The 15,697-nt window shown below is 53.7% G+C and overlaps 1 protein-coding gene across 2 annotated transcripts in view; it reads left to right on the top strand.

Moving 5' to 3' along the window:
• The window catches only part of COL11A2 (collagen type XI alpha 2 chain), a 29,181-nt gene that overhangs the window by 4,716 nt on the left and 8,768 nt on the right, over positions 1-15,697 (top strand). The window contains exons 5-44 of one of the 2 annotated variants that reach the window (XM_047858884.1): positions 741-932; positions 1,823-1,900; positions 2,558-2,620; positions 3,295-3,474; positions 5,605-5,664; positions 5,767-5,808; positions 6,035-6,097; positions 6,471-6,545; positions 7,019-7,105; positions 7,337-7,393; positions 7,564-7,617; positions 7,705-7,758; positions 7,857-7,910; positions 8,079-8,132; positions 8,338-8,391; positions 8,470-8,514; positions 8,637-8,690; positions 9,129-9,173; positions 9,349-9,402; positions 9,592-9,636; positions 9,774-9,827; positions 10,074-10,118; positions 10,356-10,409; positions 10,535-10,579; positions 10,810-10,863; positions 11,191-11,298; positions 12,377-12,430; positions 12,726-12,779; positions 12,877-12,921; positions 13,007-13,060; positions 13,187-13,231; positions 13,363-13,416; positions 13,512-13,565; positions 13,786-13,839; positions 14,255-14,362; positions 14,507-14,596; positions 14,800-14,853; positions 15,089-15,196; positions 15,335-15,442; positions 15,585-15,638. In XM_047858884.1, the coding sequence (XP_047714840.1) occupies positions 741-932; positions 1,823-1,900; positions 2,558-2,620; positions 3,295-3,474; positions 5,605-5,664; positions 5,767-5,808; positions 6,035-6,097; positions 6,471-6,545; positions 7,019-7,105; positions 7,337-7,393; positions 7,564-7,617; positions 7,705-7,758; positions 7,857-7,910; positions 8,079-8,132; positions 8,338-8,391; positions 8,470-8,514; positions 8,637-8,690; positions 9,129-9,173; positions 9,349-9,402; positions 9,592-9,636; positions 9,774-9,827; positions 10,074-10,118; positions 10,356-10,409; positions 10,535-10,579; positions 10,810-10,863; positions 11,191-11,298; positions 12,377-12,430; positions 12,726-12,779; positions 12,877-12,921; positions 13,007-13,060; positions 13,187-13,231; positions 13,363-13,416; positions 13,512-13,565; positions 13,786-13,839; positions 14,255-14,362; positions 14,507-14,596; positions 14,800-14,853; positions 15,089-15,196; positions 15,335-15,442; positions 15,585-15,638 (2,706 nt within the window). The remainder of the gene's footprint in view (positions 1-740; positions 933-1,822; positions 1,901-2,557; positions 2,621-3,294; positions 3,475-5,604; positions 5,665-5,766; positions 5,809-6,034; positions 6,098-6,470; positions 6,546-7,018; positions 7,106-7,336; positions 7,394-7,563; positions 7,618-7,704; positions 7,759-7,856; positions 7,911-8,078; positions 8,133-8,337; positions 8,392-8,469; positions 8,515-8,636; positions 8,691-9,128; positions 9,174-9,348; positions 9,403-9,591; positions 9,637-9,773; positions 9,828-10,073; positions 10,119-10,355; positions 10,410-10,534; positions 10,580-10,809; positions 10,864-11,190; positions 11,299-12,376; positions 12,431-12,725; positions 12,780-12,876; positions 12,922-13,006; positions 13,061-13,186; positions 13,232-13,362; positions 13,417-13,511; positions 13,566-13,785; positions 13,840-14,254; positions 14,363-14,506; positions 14,597-14,799; positions 14,854-15,088; positions 15,197-15,334; positions 15,443-15,584; positions 15,639-15,697) is intronic. The other variant, XM_047858883.1, reaches the window with a different exon arrangement.

The following is a 15,697-nucleotide window of genomic DNA, read 5'->3' as shown; positions in this document are numbered from 1 at the left end:
ATTTGAGCCCCCATCCATCCATCCATCCATCCATCCATCCATCCTCTCACCTAGCCAGTCAATATTCTCTGAATACCTGCTGTCCCAGTTTCAGGGGGAACACAGAAGAGTAATATAAGGTCTCTATTATTCTTAGCAGCTCCTGGCTCCTCCTTGAAGATGAGACAATAACCCCAAACTACAATATAAGGCAGCCTTATGCTAAGTACCATGTGTGGGCACAAGTAAATGCCATTGGAATTCAAAAATGGCTTCCCTTTCCCCCATTTCTAGAGGTTCTGAGAATTATCATCATCACTGCCATTGGCAGGTCAAAGCAACTAAGGTTGGGCCATTGTTTCCAGGGCTTTTGTGAAAAAGTTGATGCATTACCATAGGGGCAGGAGGTAGGCAAACAGTGTTGGACTTAGAGTTGGAATGTTTGAATTCTAGTCTTGAGTCTACCATTGAAAGTGACCTTGGGGGCAGTCATTGTCCCTTTGAGCTTTTCTGAATGGAATATATCAGACAATAGGCATAAATATCCTTATCCTACTGACTTTCCCAGTTGTTGTGAAGGTCCAATGGGATTATGGATGAGAAGGTCTTTTGAAAACTGAAAAGGCTGATAACGATCTTCTCCCATTATGTTGTTTTACATAGGATTGGCTCTTACCTTGTGTCCCAAACTCTACCTTCTGTTTCTCTCTGAGGCCCTCTCTGCCTCCCTCCATTGGTGTTTCTTCCTTGTGTCTTTGCAGGGTGACATCCAGGAGCTTGTCATTGTCCCAGGGGTGCAAGCTGCCTACGAATCCTGTGAACAGAAGGAGCTGGAGTGTGAGGGAGCTTGGAGGGAGAGACCTCAGAAACAACACTCTCACAGGGCCCAGAGATCTCCAAAGCATCAGCCACCAAGACTTCATAGGCCACAAAATCAGGAACCCCAGCGACAGGTGAGAGAACTGGGTGAACCCCAAACCACAGCATACCCCAGGGAGGGAAGAAACCCATACACCTCCCCAGGGCAATTCCCCCAATGTTCCAGAGCTCCCCATACTATTTTGGGCTCCCATCCTCCCCTCCACTAGGGCTGCTCCCTAACCATACCTCCCTATTCTCATCACTCCCTCCTCCCAGTCCTCATTCATCAACCTTTTTATTTTCAATTAAAAATAAAAAGTGTCATTATGAAGAATTCATGGCTGGGAGCTGTGTCCCCTGCTCATGTCTCCTTTCCTCTGCCAGTCTTTCTGGGACTGTGTCCTTGGGTTTCCCATCCCTTCCTTGAATTAAGAGATTGGGGGACAGTGTGTATGTGTGTGTGTGGGAAGATTTGGGGACAGAGGATGGCAGATGGGAGAGCATGGAAGGGGAGAGACAGAACGAGTGAGAATGAAGCTGTTATGGTAAGACCTAGGAAGAGAAATGGGAAGGAGCAGGAGATAGAGAAAATCCCAGAGGAGGGCTGGGTCTATGGAATTCTGTGTAGGAGTCCAGTCTCTGGCCCCCTGCACAGGGAGATGCAGAGTAAGGGGCTGTGGGGGAGGGGAGGGAAAGGAATTCTGGATTGGGTAGGGTCCAGATGGTTAGGGGTGAGATATGATCTGGGGTCAGTGGTCTGAAGTTTAGATGGTCAATCTCTTAATCATGTCTCTGCTTCTGTCCCACATGTGGGATCCACCCCCCCTTCCCACCTCTCCCCATCTTCTCCTGACCCCCTGGCCTCTCCTTTCATCCTCAACTCCTACCCTTTTCCAAACTCCCACACTATCTCATTTCCCTCTCCTCACTCTTGCACCTCTACCTCTTCCTACTATTCCCACTGCCCCTTCCCGAACCCCAGCCCACTGAGTCTTTCTTCTATGACTACGAGACCCCCTATTACGATGAGATGACTACAGGGACGACCCCTGATTATCAGGTAAACTTGAGGGACCCCATCAGTTCTCCCCTTCCTCCTGCCACCCCTTGCAAACATCTCCTATGACACCTTCCTCCCCTCTTAACATATGGGAAGAGACATTGTATATTTAGATTATAGGAGTTTCCTCACTGCCCCCTTCCATGTCTCTCTGCTGCAGAGGCCACCGAGCCCCAACCGCAGGGCGCTCCCTTCCCCCAGGGGGCGTCGGACCCCTCCCAGAAAGCCTACCCCACCTGCCAAGAGGTCAGCAGCCCGGCAGGCGCCCCCCTCACCAGGCCGGAGGCCATCTCGAATTGGAGGTTCTGGCCAAGCACGGGGCCAGCCTCCCCCCTTCCGACGCCCAGCTCGGCGGGCAGCTCCCCCCACTGCCCGGGCCCCCCCCAGGACCAGAGGAAGCAGTTACCGGCAGGTAGAGCTGGGGCATCCAGATCTGTGCCCCCAAACCTCTATGACCTCCGAGATTCACTCTCCCCAAACTGTCCCCCCTCCGAAGGGGCTGCAAGATCTGAGATAACCCCCACCCCCCAGCACAGACAGACATTGCCCACGGGGTGAGGGGGTGGGGGGACAAGGTGCTGCTTTGCCTCCTTTCCCACTAACCTTTCTCTTTCCTTTCCCACCCCATGCTACTCTTCCCCTTCCCCTTGGGGTTAGGATCCCACCCCAGGTGGAGAGGAAGGAACGCTGGAACCAAGCCCTTTGCCACCCCATGAGGAGGTAACTTCATCCCCAACCCTAACCCCCGCTGGGGGCAGTGGGCATCTGTGACCCACCCCCCTTGCCCCATGTCATCTTGGTGAATCAGCCATTCCTCTGGCCGGAGGGTTCTTTGTCACGTCCATTTGTGGCCTTCCAGTCACTCCAGACCTATTGGTCTGCTTGTCTTTCTAAGTATAGCCATTTTTCTTCAGTGTCCATGTCTCCTTCCATTCTTTGATTCTGGAGTAACCTCTCCATGTTGATGTCAAAAAGTTTTATTTTCTGTATTGTATTTCTCTTCCCAGGAGTCACTTTCTGTCCAGTGCTGTCACATTTTCTCTTGTCTCAGTTTTTCCATCCATTTCTTTGTTCTCTGGAATCCTTTGTCTACCATTGTCTCTATGGACTGTTTACTCTGTGTCCAGCCCTCCGGCCATCCTTCTTTCTTCTTGTAATTTATCATTTCTTCCCACCAGGCCCATTTTTGGGGCATCCCTCCTCATTTTGGGTCTTTGATGGCCATCCCCTTTCTGTGCAACCACTTCCCTTGCTCTTCTTGGGGGAAAAACTCCAGTCCCAGTTACCCTCAGAATCCTTTAAGGCTAGAAGTTGCCACACCCTCGGGTCCAGGGAAAACCTCCTCTCAGCCCTAATGCCCCCATCTACCCCTCTCCCTCCCCATCCCCGGGAAGGAGCAGACAGATCTCCAGGTCCCCTCCACAGCCGACAGGTTCCTGACAGAGGACTATGGGGAGGGTGGCACAGACCCCCCAGCAGGGCCCTACGATTACACATATGGCTATGGGGACGATTATCGTGAGGAGACGGAGCTTGGCCCTGCCCTGTCTGCGGAGACAGCCCACTCGGGAGCCGTAAGTGAAAGGAGCTCCTCTTCCATTCTTGACCTCCAGTGGTAGCTCTAAGAATCGCTTCCTGTTGTTTTTGATTCTTGTCTGTTGGCTGCAAGCTACTTCCCATTGATGATTTGCCATTTTCTGTTCATATAAGTTGTATATGTAGCTTGAAAGGATTACTTTCTGCTTTCTCTTGCCAAATACCTTGCCTTGTGACTCCTCATGGATTCCTCTTCCCAGGGAAATTGGTATTTTCTTTCTTTTTTAATCCTATGGCCACCTCCTGTCTTTCTTGGCCACTTTCTGTCTTAATAAAGCTGTACTTCAGAAAGCTTTTGGTCACTAAGCCCCTACTTTGTGTCCGTTTTCAGTCTGTCTCCATCATTTCTTCTTGGTAAAAACAATTTCTTATCCGTGTTGCTGCCAAATGATCTAACTTCCTGTGTCATATTTTCTAACCTACAGCCACTTCCTGTCTGCCCTTTCCTGTCTTCTCTGGCCATGGCATCCATCTTGGTGACTGTGAAAATTTGTACTGAAAGGGACTTATTTATATTTTGCTTCTAGTTTTTCATGCTGTCTTCATTAGCTTTCCTCTGCTAATAAGCCACTTCCTGTGTGTCTCAGGTCATCCAAATCCAAAAAGTTTCCATTGTGGGCCTAGATATTTGTCATGGCTACCTCCTGTGTGTTCTAGCCTCAATGTTTGTATTTTCTGGAAGAATCACATTTCATTGTCGTAATCCCCTTTCCAGGAGTCACTTTTTATCTGTTTTGTGAACTTCTTCTTTCTCTTGGTCATGGTAGCCATGTTGTTGTTGAAGGTCCACTTCCTGGATCCTCTTTTCTTAGCTGTTTCCTGTCTGTCCAACCACTTCCTGTTTGTCGAGTTCATTTTCTAGCCATCTTGGCCATGTTTAATTTTTCTTGGCCCTGGCATCATTCTTGTTTCCAAGTGTTTGTCCCTTTGAAATGTCTCCCTTAATTGTTTCCCAGGTCTTCGACCACTCCCTCTCAGTTGGGATATTTCCTGTCTACTCCATTCATCTTTTGCTTGCCTTGCAATTAGAGCTGCCTCCTCTATACTGCTGCCTCATCCCACACTTCCCTTCTCTAATATTGCCACTCTGAACCCTCTGCTGCCTTTCCCTTTTGCTGCTTTTTGGAAATTTGGGGTTGATCTGGGATATGGGAAAGTTCAGAAGTTGGTCATTGCTGTTTGGCAAGATGGAGGTGGAGGGGTACATTCTGAAGATCTTTGCTGGGAGAGTTGGGGGTGTTGGGGAATGATTTCCATTCTTCCCATCCTTATCTTGGTTTTGGCCTTAGTGTTGGGAGTGGACATCTGAGAAGTGTAGAAAAGCAAGAACTGGTGGGCTTGGAGTATATATGAGGGCCAGAGGAAGGGTGTAGTGTCCCTGCTGGGAGAAGAATGGGGCCGGGGGAGTCTGCTCTGGGGCTTGAGCAACAGTCCAAGAGCTGTATTTTTCCAAAAAAACCAGTTATGAGGTCTGAGTTTGGCATATCAGGGGGGCCTGATCTCCAAATCTATTTAGAGTATGGATGTTTAATCCCTGGAGAGTTTTGAACTTTGTGAACCCCTTGAAATTCTAAGAAAAATTCTGTGCACAAAGGCATACACCTTTTCTTTTCTGGAAAAGACTTCATGGATTATATCTGATTCTCATATGGATCCATGCCCTCCCTCCAAACCCCGATAAAATCAATCCACAATCTTAGAGAGATTCTTATTTGGTGGATTGGGGTAAGGGTAAGGATGTTGATGTTTTCTTAAAGTTCTAAGTATTCCTGGGGTCAGAGAGAGTTTGGGGGAGGTTGGGGGGTTTGGAATCCCAGAAAGGGTTGTGGTGAAAACCTTCCTGAAAGAGGTCCTAAGGGAGATGAGGAAGTGTATTTGCTAAGGTGGGGCTGGGAATTGGGAGGTGGAGGGCCCTGAGGTCTCCTTGGAAGGCTTGGGAGGTCTGGGAAGAGGGAGTCTTAGGAGAGGGCTGGGAGATTTTGGGGGTAGGGTTAGGGAGGTGTCCAGAGGATCTGGGAATGAAAGAAAGTAAGAGTTAGGATGGGGGTAGTATTGGTGTCCTGGCTGCTCACCGGTCCCACTGGGGGTTACATGTGTGTCTTCTTCAGGCTTCCCGTGGACCCCGGGGGCTGAAGGGAGAGAAGGGGGAACCTGCGGTGCTGGAACCTGTAAGTTGGTCTGTTGATCACTGAGCTGAAGGAAGGGGGAAGAAGAAAAAGAGGTGGGTTGCTAGCCCTGTAGCCTCTGACTTTCAACCTTTGGCTCTACAGGGTATGCTGGTGGAGGGGCCTCCTGGCCCAGAAGGCCCTGCGGTGAGTCTAGCTGTGACCTTTAGCCTCCATTCTTTTCTCAGAGACCCTACTTACACAATCATCTTTGCCTTCCCCACATATGACCAGGCTTCCTTCTTGGAACTCTGGAGAATCCTTCCAAAGCTTCCCAGATCCTCAAATCTCTTTTATAGAGACCACTCTTCAGCCACATACCCCTCTTCTATGTGAATGCCCACACCTGACCCACTCCTCATTTGTTCCTCAGGGGTTGATTGGTCCCCCTGGCATCCAGGGCAACCCAGGCCCAGTTGGAGACCCTGGCGAGAGGGTAAGGGAGCAGCGTGTGTGCACATGCACACGTGTGTGTGTGTGTGTGTGTGTGTGTGTGTGTGTGTGTTATGAGGGAAGGGCTGCAGAGGAGCCTCTAGAACCCAATGGGGGCACCATGCTCAATAACTCCTCATTAGCGGATTGATTAATGAACAAAGGGCTGGTGTGCTCTCCAACACCCAGAAAGGAGGACAGGTTCTGGATGGGGAGGGGAATAATCTGGTGTCTCACTCTCATTTTTCTCTGTGGGAGTGGGAGGGTTCAGGAAAGATCTAGAAAAGTCTACATTTATCCTCTAGACGGATTCACAATGATGCCAGGACCCTAACACTCCCCAACTATCACCTATCCTCATTTTCTCCCCACTCCAGGGCCCCCCTGGCCGAGCAGGGCTCCCTGGATCAGATGGGGCCCCTGGACCTCCTGGCACATCGCTCATGCTCCCAGTGAGTTGTCTTCTGGGCTTTGGAATGGGGAAGGTAGGGGAATCATGTTCTGTCACCAAGAACCAGAAGACCAGGAGAGCAAAGGAGGATTCTCTAAAGACCATCAACTCAAAGAGATTGATCTTTGAGGTGGATGGACTAGATCTCATTAGATGACCTGGAACCAAACATGGATCATCTAGAACTGGGCAGAAAATCCTATATTTCAGGAAGTCTAGAACTTCTAAAAACTCTAGGAGAATTTTCCCAGAGGAAGAAGCCAGAGAGTAGGGGAGGAAGATGCGAGTAGTTTCTGAAAATCTCTATGTGATTATCCGGAAAACTTCTGTGGGAGACAGTGGAGGAAGGCATGGGGTGGAGCTGTCCCCGAACCTGGGAGATGGGGCAGAAATTCTGGATGAAGCCTCTGGTTGGGAGAGTCACATGGGTTTCCTGGAAGAGAACCTACACCTTCTTCTCTCTCTGCCCCTCAGTTCCGGTTTGGCAGTGGTGGGGGTGACAAGGGCCCTGTGGTAGCAGCCCAGGAGGCTCAGGCCCAGGCGATTCTGCAGCAAGCACGGGTAAATAAGGCTGGAGGGGCATGGAGGGCAAATGAAGACTTTAGGAGGGATTGGAAGGGTAGGTTGGAGTAACTGTGGAGGAGGGTAAGGTCTGGGTTGGTTTGAGGCTGAGAGTAAGGTTTGGGGGAATACAAGGAGTGGAAGTGCAAATTTGGAAGGTGGAAGGTGTACTGGGGTTGGGAGTTTCCAGCTACCTCTTCCTCAGCTCTGCTGTGTCCCCTGCTTCCCTAGCTGGCGCTCCGAGGACCCCCTGGCCCCATGGGATACACAGGCCGCCCTGGACCCTTGGTGAGTGAGTGAGGTATTGGGGTACGGAGTTCTTTGTGTGTGTGTGTGGGGGAGTAGGGATAGTTCTAGAAAGGGACCGTGTTGAAAGTTATTTTGCTTATTTGGGGGAGGGCTTTGAAGTCACTGTTGGGTGTATCATTTAACATAGCCACCTCTCTTCTCTGTCACAGGGACAGCCTGGGAGCCCTGGCCTGAAAGGAGAATCTGGAGACCTAGGACCTCAGGTGACAAGCCCCACCCATTTGATCCCCTATCCAGGGCCTCCCTTTCTGTCTATGCCCTTAACCCTGCCCCTGACTCTTCCTCACCAGGGCCCCAGAGGACCTCAAGGCCTCACAGGCCCTCCTGGCAAGGCTGGGCGAAGGGTGAGTGGGGGTGTGGTGGGTGTGGGTGGGAGAGAGGGCACACACAAAGTGTGAAGGAATGTGCCTCTGCTTGCTCTGACACTTCCTTTGCATCCCAGGGCCGAGCAGGTGCTGATGGAGCTCGAGGGATGCCTGGAGAACCAGGAGTGAAGGTAACAAGTATGGGTCCCTCTCTGATGTCTGTGGCTTCTAGCACTATCTAAGCTCTGGGGATTACTGAATTCCCCAGGTTTCCCCATGAAGCGACACTCATGACAAAGTAGGGATGGGTAGGGTGGGTAAAGGGCTGGGACCTCACTTGGGCTGCCCTCTTCCCCTAGGGTGACCGAGGTTTTGATGGACTCCCAGGGCTACCTGGGGAGAAGGGACATAGGGTGAGTATATTGGGGGTAGTGCATTGTGACGAGGGGTAGACCTTCCATGGAGGGGTGGGGAGGTAGGGATCTCAAGGCAAGAGGAGGAGGCTGAGGGTCCCAGGAGGAACTCAATGGGTGAAACTGATTGGTTAATTAAAGAGGGTCAGTATCTGCCTGAATTGGGGGTTCTGAGGCCCCTTTTATCTCTTCCCCCATTTTCCAGGGTGATACTGGTGCCCAGGGCCTTCCTGGCCCCCCTGGTGAGGATGGAGAGCGGGTAAGTATTGCTAGGGGAGGGGTCAGTATGGGAGAAGTGGGGAAGGTGAGGCTGCTTCATCATGTCTTCCACCTCCAGGGAGACGATGGGGAGATTGGGCCTCGGGGACTGCCTGGAGAATCAGTGAGTGTCTAGGGGTTTGGGTGAGGGGGGTCTCTGGGGATGTCAGGGGAGCGGCATGGGCATGAAGGAGACACATTACCTCTCGCCCACACATGCCATATCTTCCCCTCACCTGATTGCAGGGACCTCGAGGTCTCCTTGGCCCCAAAGGCCCACCTGGTATTCCTGGACCCCCGGTATGTGACTATCCCTGACTTCTGACCCTGACCTCACCCCCTGACCTTTCCAACTCTCCAACCTTTCTAGCTGCCTCTTCCTCCCACACTTCTGGTTCCCTCTCCCTCCCCCCCCCCCCCCAGCCCCCAGCTCTGCTCCAGCCTTTACTCCCAGGTGCTCTTACAGGGCCGTATGGTGCACTGTACTAAAGGCTCTGAGGGTAGCTTAAAAAAAATTCTGAAGAAAAACAAAACCCCACAAACCCACAGACCCATAGACCTACGCCCTGTGGATCTGGGCTGGCTATGTTTGCTTAGGTTTGGGATGAATTGGAGGTCTGACCGATGTCAGGCTGCCCTGTCCCACCCTCTGGAATGACCGGGCCTCTCAGAAACCACAGGTCCTTCCAGGGCCCTGGCCCCATCTTCCAGCCTGCTCACGCCCCTCTCATGTTTCAGGGAGTCCGAGGCATGGATGGTCCCCATGGTCCTAAAGGGAGCTTGGTGAGTAATGGGCACAGAGACACCACCTGGCCCTGAGCCAAGGCCCTGTTTCCATTTTGACTCCCTGCTTGGTTCTGGTTCTTGCCCTCTTGCTGCCCCTGCTGCGACTCAGCTTTTGGCCCTAAGTTTGTTGTCACCATCTTCTTTTGACCCTTGCCTGGTTGCTTGTTTCTAGGGACCCCAGGGAGAGCCAGGACCTCCTGGACAACAGGGCACTCCTGGAAACCAGGTGAGTTGTCGTGTCCAACCCCTCCCCATCTTTAGCAACTTCCCCTGGGCTTCCACAGTGGTTCAGACCCTGGATGGAAATTAAAGGTCTCAAGCTTTCACCACTCATGCTCTGAATGGGGATGCTGGCTATAGGAGAGAGTAGTCCACCCCTGTGGGGCTCCTGTGACTCCTCTCTCTCTCTGTATAGGGTCTCCCTGGGCCCCAGGGTGCCATTGGCCCTCATGGAGAGAAGGTAAGTGACTAAGTGATTTGGGGGACAGGAGATACACCGGGGGAGGTGTAGGGAGAGCCTTAAATGTGTGGCTGGGGCTTCAGCCATGGTGTGACCTGATCCCACTGGTGACCCTGAGCCTCCTTGTCTTCCTACAGGGTCCCCGAGGGAAACCAGGGCTCCCTGGCATGCCTGGCTCAGATGGACCTCCGGTGAGTGGGTCCCTACCTCTTAATCCAAATTCCACATGACCCTCCACCCCAGTGAATGACCTCCAAGTGCCTTTGGTGACTATCTACATAGTGTGTTCCTTACACCAGGAGGTCACTGGTGGTGCCTGCCCATGGTCACTAGGCTTCATTAGGGTCACAAGGGAAAGCTGGGCTAAAGAAGTGAAGGAAGGGGTGCAGGGAAGGTAACAGTGGCCAGATGTCACATTCTCCTTCCTTTACCTGCAGGGTCACCCTGGGAAGGAAGGTCCCCCTGGAACCAAAGGAAACCAGGTGAGATTGTCCATGCCTGCTTTCATCCCTGGAGGAGTTTCTACCCAGACTCTGGGGCCTCAAAATCCTTGGAATTTCCTTGGTTTATCATTCACGTGTGGCTGAAGTATTCTTGGTCCCATGCCTTGTATCCCTATCCAGATTCCAATGTTGTCTCTTCCATTTCTTCCACCCCCCAAGGCCTCCATAAGTCACACCCTGAGACCCCTTTACAGGTATCTCTCTTTCTTCTTCCAGGGTCCATCTGGACCTCAGGGTCCTCTAGGATATCCGGGACCTCGAGGTGTCAAGGTAATGGACAACCAGGCTGGGAAATAAAGCACTATGGTTGGGGGAGGCAGCTGGGATCTCAGGAGCTCAATCCTTCCCAACCTCCATCCCTGATCTCCCTGTCTCTATCTCCCTTCTAATTCTAGGGTGTGGATGGAATTCGTGGTCTGAAGGGCCATAAGGGTGAAAAGGTGAGCAGCATGCCTCCAGCTTCCCAGCACCTCCCTCCATTCTGCCCAGCACCACCCCTTTGGTCCAGCTCTTCCCCTGCTTCCTGTCCTCCAGCCTGCCCTGTGCTGCTTTCCAGCTCTGAAATCCACCCTTACACCCATATTTTCTAAAATGCTCCATTTTACCTCCTGACCCCCCCCCCCCACCTTCCACATCATCGCTGATGAGTTCTCGCCCCCCTTTTTCTCAGGGCGAGGATGGCTTTCCCGGGTTCAAAGGGGACATGGGTGTGAAAGGTGACAGGGTGAGTAGAAGCCCACACACTGGCCCCCCAGTCCTAAGTCCTGATCCTCCTCCATTTTGGAGCCCCCAATCACTAGCCTATTTCCTGAAACCACAGAGTCCCCATCCAGTGGTCTTTTCCCCTTAAAGCCTGCCCCCCCCCCCCCCCCCCACAGAATGACAACCCTACAGCTGAGTCCCACCAGCCCGAAGATCACAGCACTCTCCCTTTCCCTGTCCTGCAGTAGCTCTGGGACCCTACTCAGCCTCACCGAGGCCTACCTCTCCTCTTGGAGCCCAGCCCATACCCCCAGTCCCTGACACTTGCCTCTTCAACCCTCTTACCCAGGGAGAGGTTGGAGTTCCTGGTTCCAGGGGAGAAGATGGTCCTGAGGGACCAAAGGGACGTACTGGACCCACTGGAGACCCTGGCCCCCCTGGGCTCATGGGCGAGAAGGTGACCGGGGATGAGGGAGTCTGTGCCTACATGCTCTAGGGACATGGAGGGGATGAAGGCCTGGGCACTAGGATCAGGATCGACTTTAGGGTGCCAATAGTTGGAGTCAGTTAGTCATTTGAAGACCATTAATTATTCACCTCTCTGTAGAAGGCTCCTCCTGGCCGCTGACAGTTAGGGGTGAGGGTGACGATGTATATGAAGTCAAGGAAAAGTTCCTGTCATGAGAATTTACATGACATAGAGGTGAGGACAAGGCATGAGGCTGGCATAAGGTATATGGGTGCAAGGCAGAGTGAAAATGTGTCTGGACTCAGAGCAGGAGAAATTCCAAGAAGGGAGAGTCAAAGAGGAGGTGAGCTAGACCTTCAGAGCTAACTCCAGCAAGCCCTCACTCACCGAGTGCCAACACCCCACCTGCTTGTCGTATCAGTCCTGCAAGGCAGGCTCCACTACAGCCCTGTGTTGCGGAGAGCTTTCAATGAGGCACCAAGAGGTTAAGATGCTTGTTAGTCACACAGCCAGTGAGGGGCATAGCCTGGGTTTGAACCCAGGCAGTCAGGCTGTAGAATCCCTGCTCCCAGCCTCTGCTTCACAGTTGTCTGGGCAAGGTGGGCCCTGAAGCATCAGGAGGAAGGGGTGCATGTCAGGGGGATTAGGGGTGATGCAGAACATGGGTGGGGGCAGAGGCGTTCCTGAGTGTGGTGTGTGCGGGCCTGCAGGGGGACTGGTCTTGATGGAGTAGAAGTGTGCACTGGGCAAAGGGAGCTGAGGTTGAAGGGTAGGCAAGGGCTAGATCACAGTCCTGAGGAACTTGATGGAACTGCAGATTTAAAGACACAGAAGGGGTGAGATCCCACCACCAGAGTTGGGGAAAATCTACTCTCAGGAAGGAGAGATTACAAAAGCCAGGCAGCCTGTGGAACAGGAGATGAGGGGTCAGGGGCTGGAGGTTTGCTGGGGAGCCTTGCCGGGTAGGGGCTGGCTCCTGTCTCTGGGGCTTGGGGTCTCTTGGGGGCAGGGATGGAGTGGTATCTGTGGCTCCTCTTGCTCCTGACTGCTCCCTATCTCTCCACAGGGCAAGCTGGGTGTTCCTGGTCTGCCTGGCTACCCTGGACGCCAGGGTCCCAAGGTGATATGATGCCCCTTTTGTGACCTTCCTCTTCCCTTCTCTGACCCCTGATTCCAGGAAGTACAGACTGACAGAGCAGTGGGGGACCCTAGAGTGAATTTAGTCCACCCCAATTCCACAGATGGGGGAACAGAGGGCCAGAGAGCAGCAGGGGTTTACCCAAGGACACCTAGTTATTGGCAGAGCATAGTCCTCCCTTCCTGCTGCCTCTGTCACCAGTTCTGACCCCCTATTGACTCTTCTAGGTCCTCCCTTTTTATGACTTTTCAATTTTCTCCTTCTCTACCCTCACCAGGGCTCCCTGGGATTTCCTGGTTTTCCTGGCGCCAGTGGAGAGAAGGGAGCCCGGGTAAGCTGGGGGAAGGGAGAGGGTGTAGAGGGCAGAGCTGCTCTGTTGGGGGAGTCATGCCCTGGGTGATGTGGTGTCTCTGCTTCCTTCCTACCAGGGCCTGTCAGGGAAATCAGGGCCTCGGGGAGAGCGGGGCCCCACGGTGAGTGCAGGGGGGCAGACATGTGGCTCAAGATCCAAAGAGGTGCTTTGGGATTCTTCTGACAACTCCCCTCCCCTCTCTCTAGGGTCCACGGGGTCAGCGGGGACCCCGAGGTGCCACGGGGAAGTCTGGAGCTAAGGTTAGTGGTCTTGGCAGGGCTCCATCCACCATCTGGCCCTTAGCCCAGCTCCCCGTTGACTCCTCTGACTTCCAGGATAGCTAGAAAGCAGCTCCTCTTGCTCTCTGACCCTCTTTCCCCCCACAGGGAACATCAGGTGGTGATGGCCCCCATGGGCCCCCTGGAGAAAGGGTGAGTGTGGTTTGAGTCTCCTGATCCCTAATGCTCCCCAGGGAGCTTGAGTGGAGCCCATGCCCTCTCACCCCAGGGGGGAATCTGGATCCCCTGCCCATTCTCCTGATTCAACCCAGCTCTGTCTCTAGGGTCTCCCTGGACCTCAAGGCCCCAATGGATTTCCTGGCCCCAAAGGACCTCCGGTAAGCTGACCTCTGACCTGCCTTGGTTCTGTGAATCCTTCTTCTCCATCCTCCTTCCCAGCTCAGAGCTCACCTGACATCTGAACCCCTTCCAGGGTCCCCCTGGGAAGGATGGGCTTCCAGGACACCCAGGCCAGAGAGGAGAAGTGGTAAGTGATGCCCCTGGCCTCCTGAGACCTTCAACTTCCAGAGCTGTCTGGCAGGCCCACCAGGGAGGTTCTTCTGGCAGAGTAGAGATCAACCTGGTGCTGCTCAGACCCATGGCCAAGGGCCTGGTGGTGACCCTGCCGTTCCTCTGGGAACCTGGGGTCCATCCCACAGTGTCCATGCCTGATATGCTTTGACTGTTCTCTCCTGTTCCTCTCTCAGGGTTTCCAAGGGAAGACTGGCCCCCCTGGCCCTCCAGGGGTGGTGGGACCTCAGGTATGTCTGCCCTCTGAGAGAATGGACCCCAGACCCTGGAGTTAGTCTTTCTGCCCCTTTTGTCCCTTTTTCCAATCACATGCCCCAGCCCCTGCTTTGCCTGACCTGCCCCCCACCCCACCGGGGCTGGGATTTGGAGCAGGGACCCCAGCTTCAGTCTGGTTCCTGGGCCGGTTCTCATCTTCTTGAGCCTCAAAGGGGCAGTTCCCCAGTGGGGACACAAGTGGTGTGGTTACTCCAAACTGGGGAGTTAACACCAGCGCAGTAGCCTAGCAGAGCCCTAGGAGTCTCCCAGTAGCTTTGGGGCACAGCTAAAAGGGTTCCAGAGGGGTTATTTCAGGGTGGCCAGGGTGGCCTGTTTGGGCAGGGAGATGGGCAGAGGGTCTGAGATGGAGTCTTTCTGTCTCTTTCCCAGGGAGCAGCAGGAGAAACTGGGCCCATGGGGGAGAGAGGTCACCCAGGACCCCCAGGGCCCCCTGGAGAGCAGGGACTGACTGGAACATCTGGAAAAGAAGGAACAAAGGTCGGTAAAGGGCCAGGCAGAGGGGAATTTGGGGGGCCAGGGTTGGGTGCTGAAGGGAACAGCTAATTGGGGATTTGAGAAAGGCCAGAAATCTCTCTGTCCAATCTGGTAGCATGGCTGTGGCTCATCACTTTTTCATTTTAGGGTGACCCTGGTCCCCCAGGAGCCCCAGGGAAGGATGGACCTGCTGGTCTGAGGGGGTTCCCAGGAGAGAGAGGCCTCCCGGGCATTGCTGTGAGTGTGAACCCAATCTCCCAGCCGCACTGCCTGAGAAAAGTTACCGCTGTCCTGGCATCCCTCAGTGTCACCCCACTCCCATTTCTCTGAGCCTGCCCCCCCTCGACTTTCATCCTTCCCTGCATGTCTCTTGGACCCTCATTCTTGTTGTGTCCCACCCTCCCGTCTCACATCTGTTGCTCTAAATCTCTGGTTCATAGGGTGGACCGGGTTTGAAGGGAAACGAAGGTCCGGCTGGTCCTCCTGGCCCTGCAGTGAGTCTGGGGACCCTGGGGGACAGGAGGGAGGGCCCAGGAAAGAGTGGGTGTGGAAGGATGAAGAGTGGCATCTGGATCTAGGCAAGACTGTGGGACTGGGCAGAGGAAGCCTAGGGTCAGCCATAGTGCATCCAATTTTGGACTATTCTCCTGGGAACCATGGTCAGGGATCCTCTGGTGTGGGTGGGCTGTGGTCTCCTCCTTTGGGGTCTGACTCCATTTCCTGTTTCAGGGCTCCCCTGGGGAACGAGGTGCAGCAGGATCAGGGGGACCCATTGGCCCCCCAGGGCGCCCTGGCCCACAGGGTCCCCCTGGAGCTGCAGGAGAGAAAGGTGTCCCGGTGAGTGTGGGGTCCCTGGGGAGACACACACTGGGGAGGGGTCTGTGAGCTGTGAGCTGCTGGGCTCTGTAGGATTTCCTGTGAGGGTGTTTGAAGGTGATGATTCCGGGTCATGACTCCTTTCTTCATTTCCTACAGGGTGAGAAGGGCCCCATTGGTCCAACTGGCCGAGATGGGGTGCAGGGCCCTGTGGGGCTTCCTGGTCCCGCTGGACCCCCAGGCGTGGCAGGAGAGGATGGAGACAAGGTGTGGGAACCCACAGACCCTGGACCCAATCTTTCCAGATGAGATCGATGATCTGGGCATACTTCCCATCCCCTTTCCTGTCTTAACCTCCCTGCCTCATCCAGGTCCTTTCTCTAATATCTCACCTGCCTTCTCCCTGCAGGGTGAGGTGGGAGACCCTGGACAGAAGGGCACTAAAGGGAATAAGGGTGAACATGTAAGTGGCCATGACTTTTGACTTCTGACCTCTGACCTTTAGCCTCATTTCCACCTGGT

This window comes from Prionailurus viverrinus, chromosome B2 (genome assembly GCF_022837055.1).
Source record: "Prionailurus viverrinus isolate Anna chromosome B2, UM_Priviv_1.0, whole genome shotgun sequence".
NCBI classification, from domain to species: Eukaryota; Metazoa; Chordata; class Mammalia; order Carnivora; family Felidae; genus Prionailurus; species Prionailurus viverrinus.
Note: the sequence above shows the minus strand (reverse complement) of the source record. Positions and strands in the feature narration are given on the sequence as shown.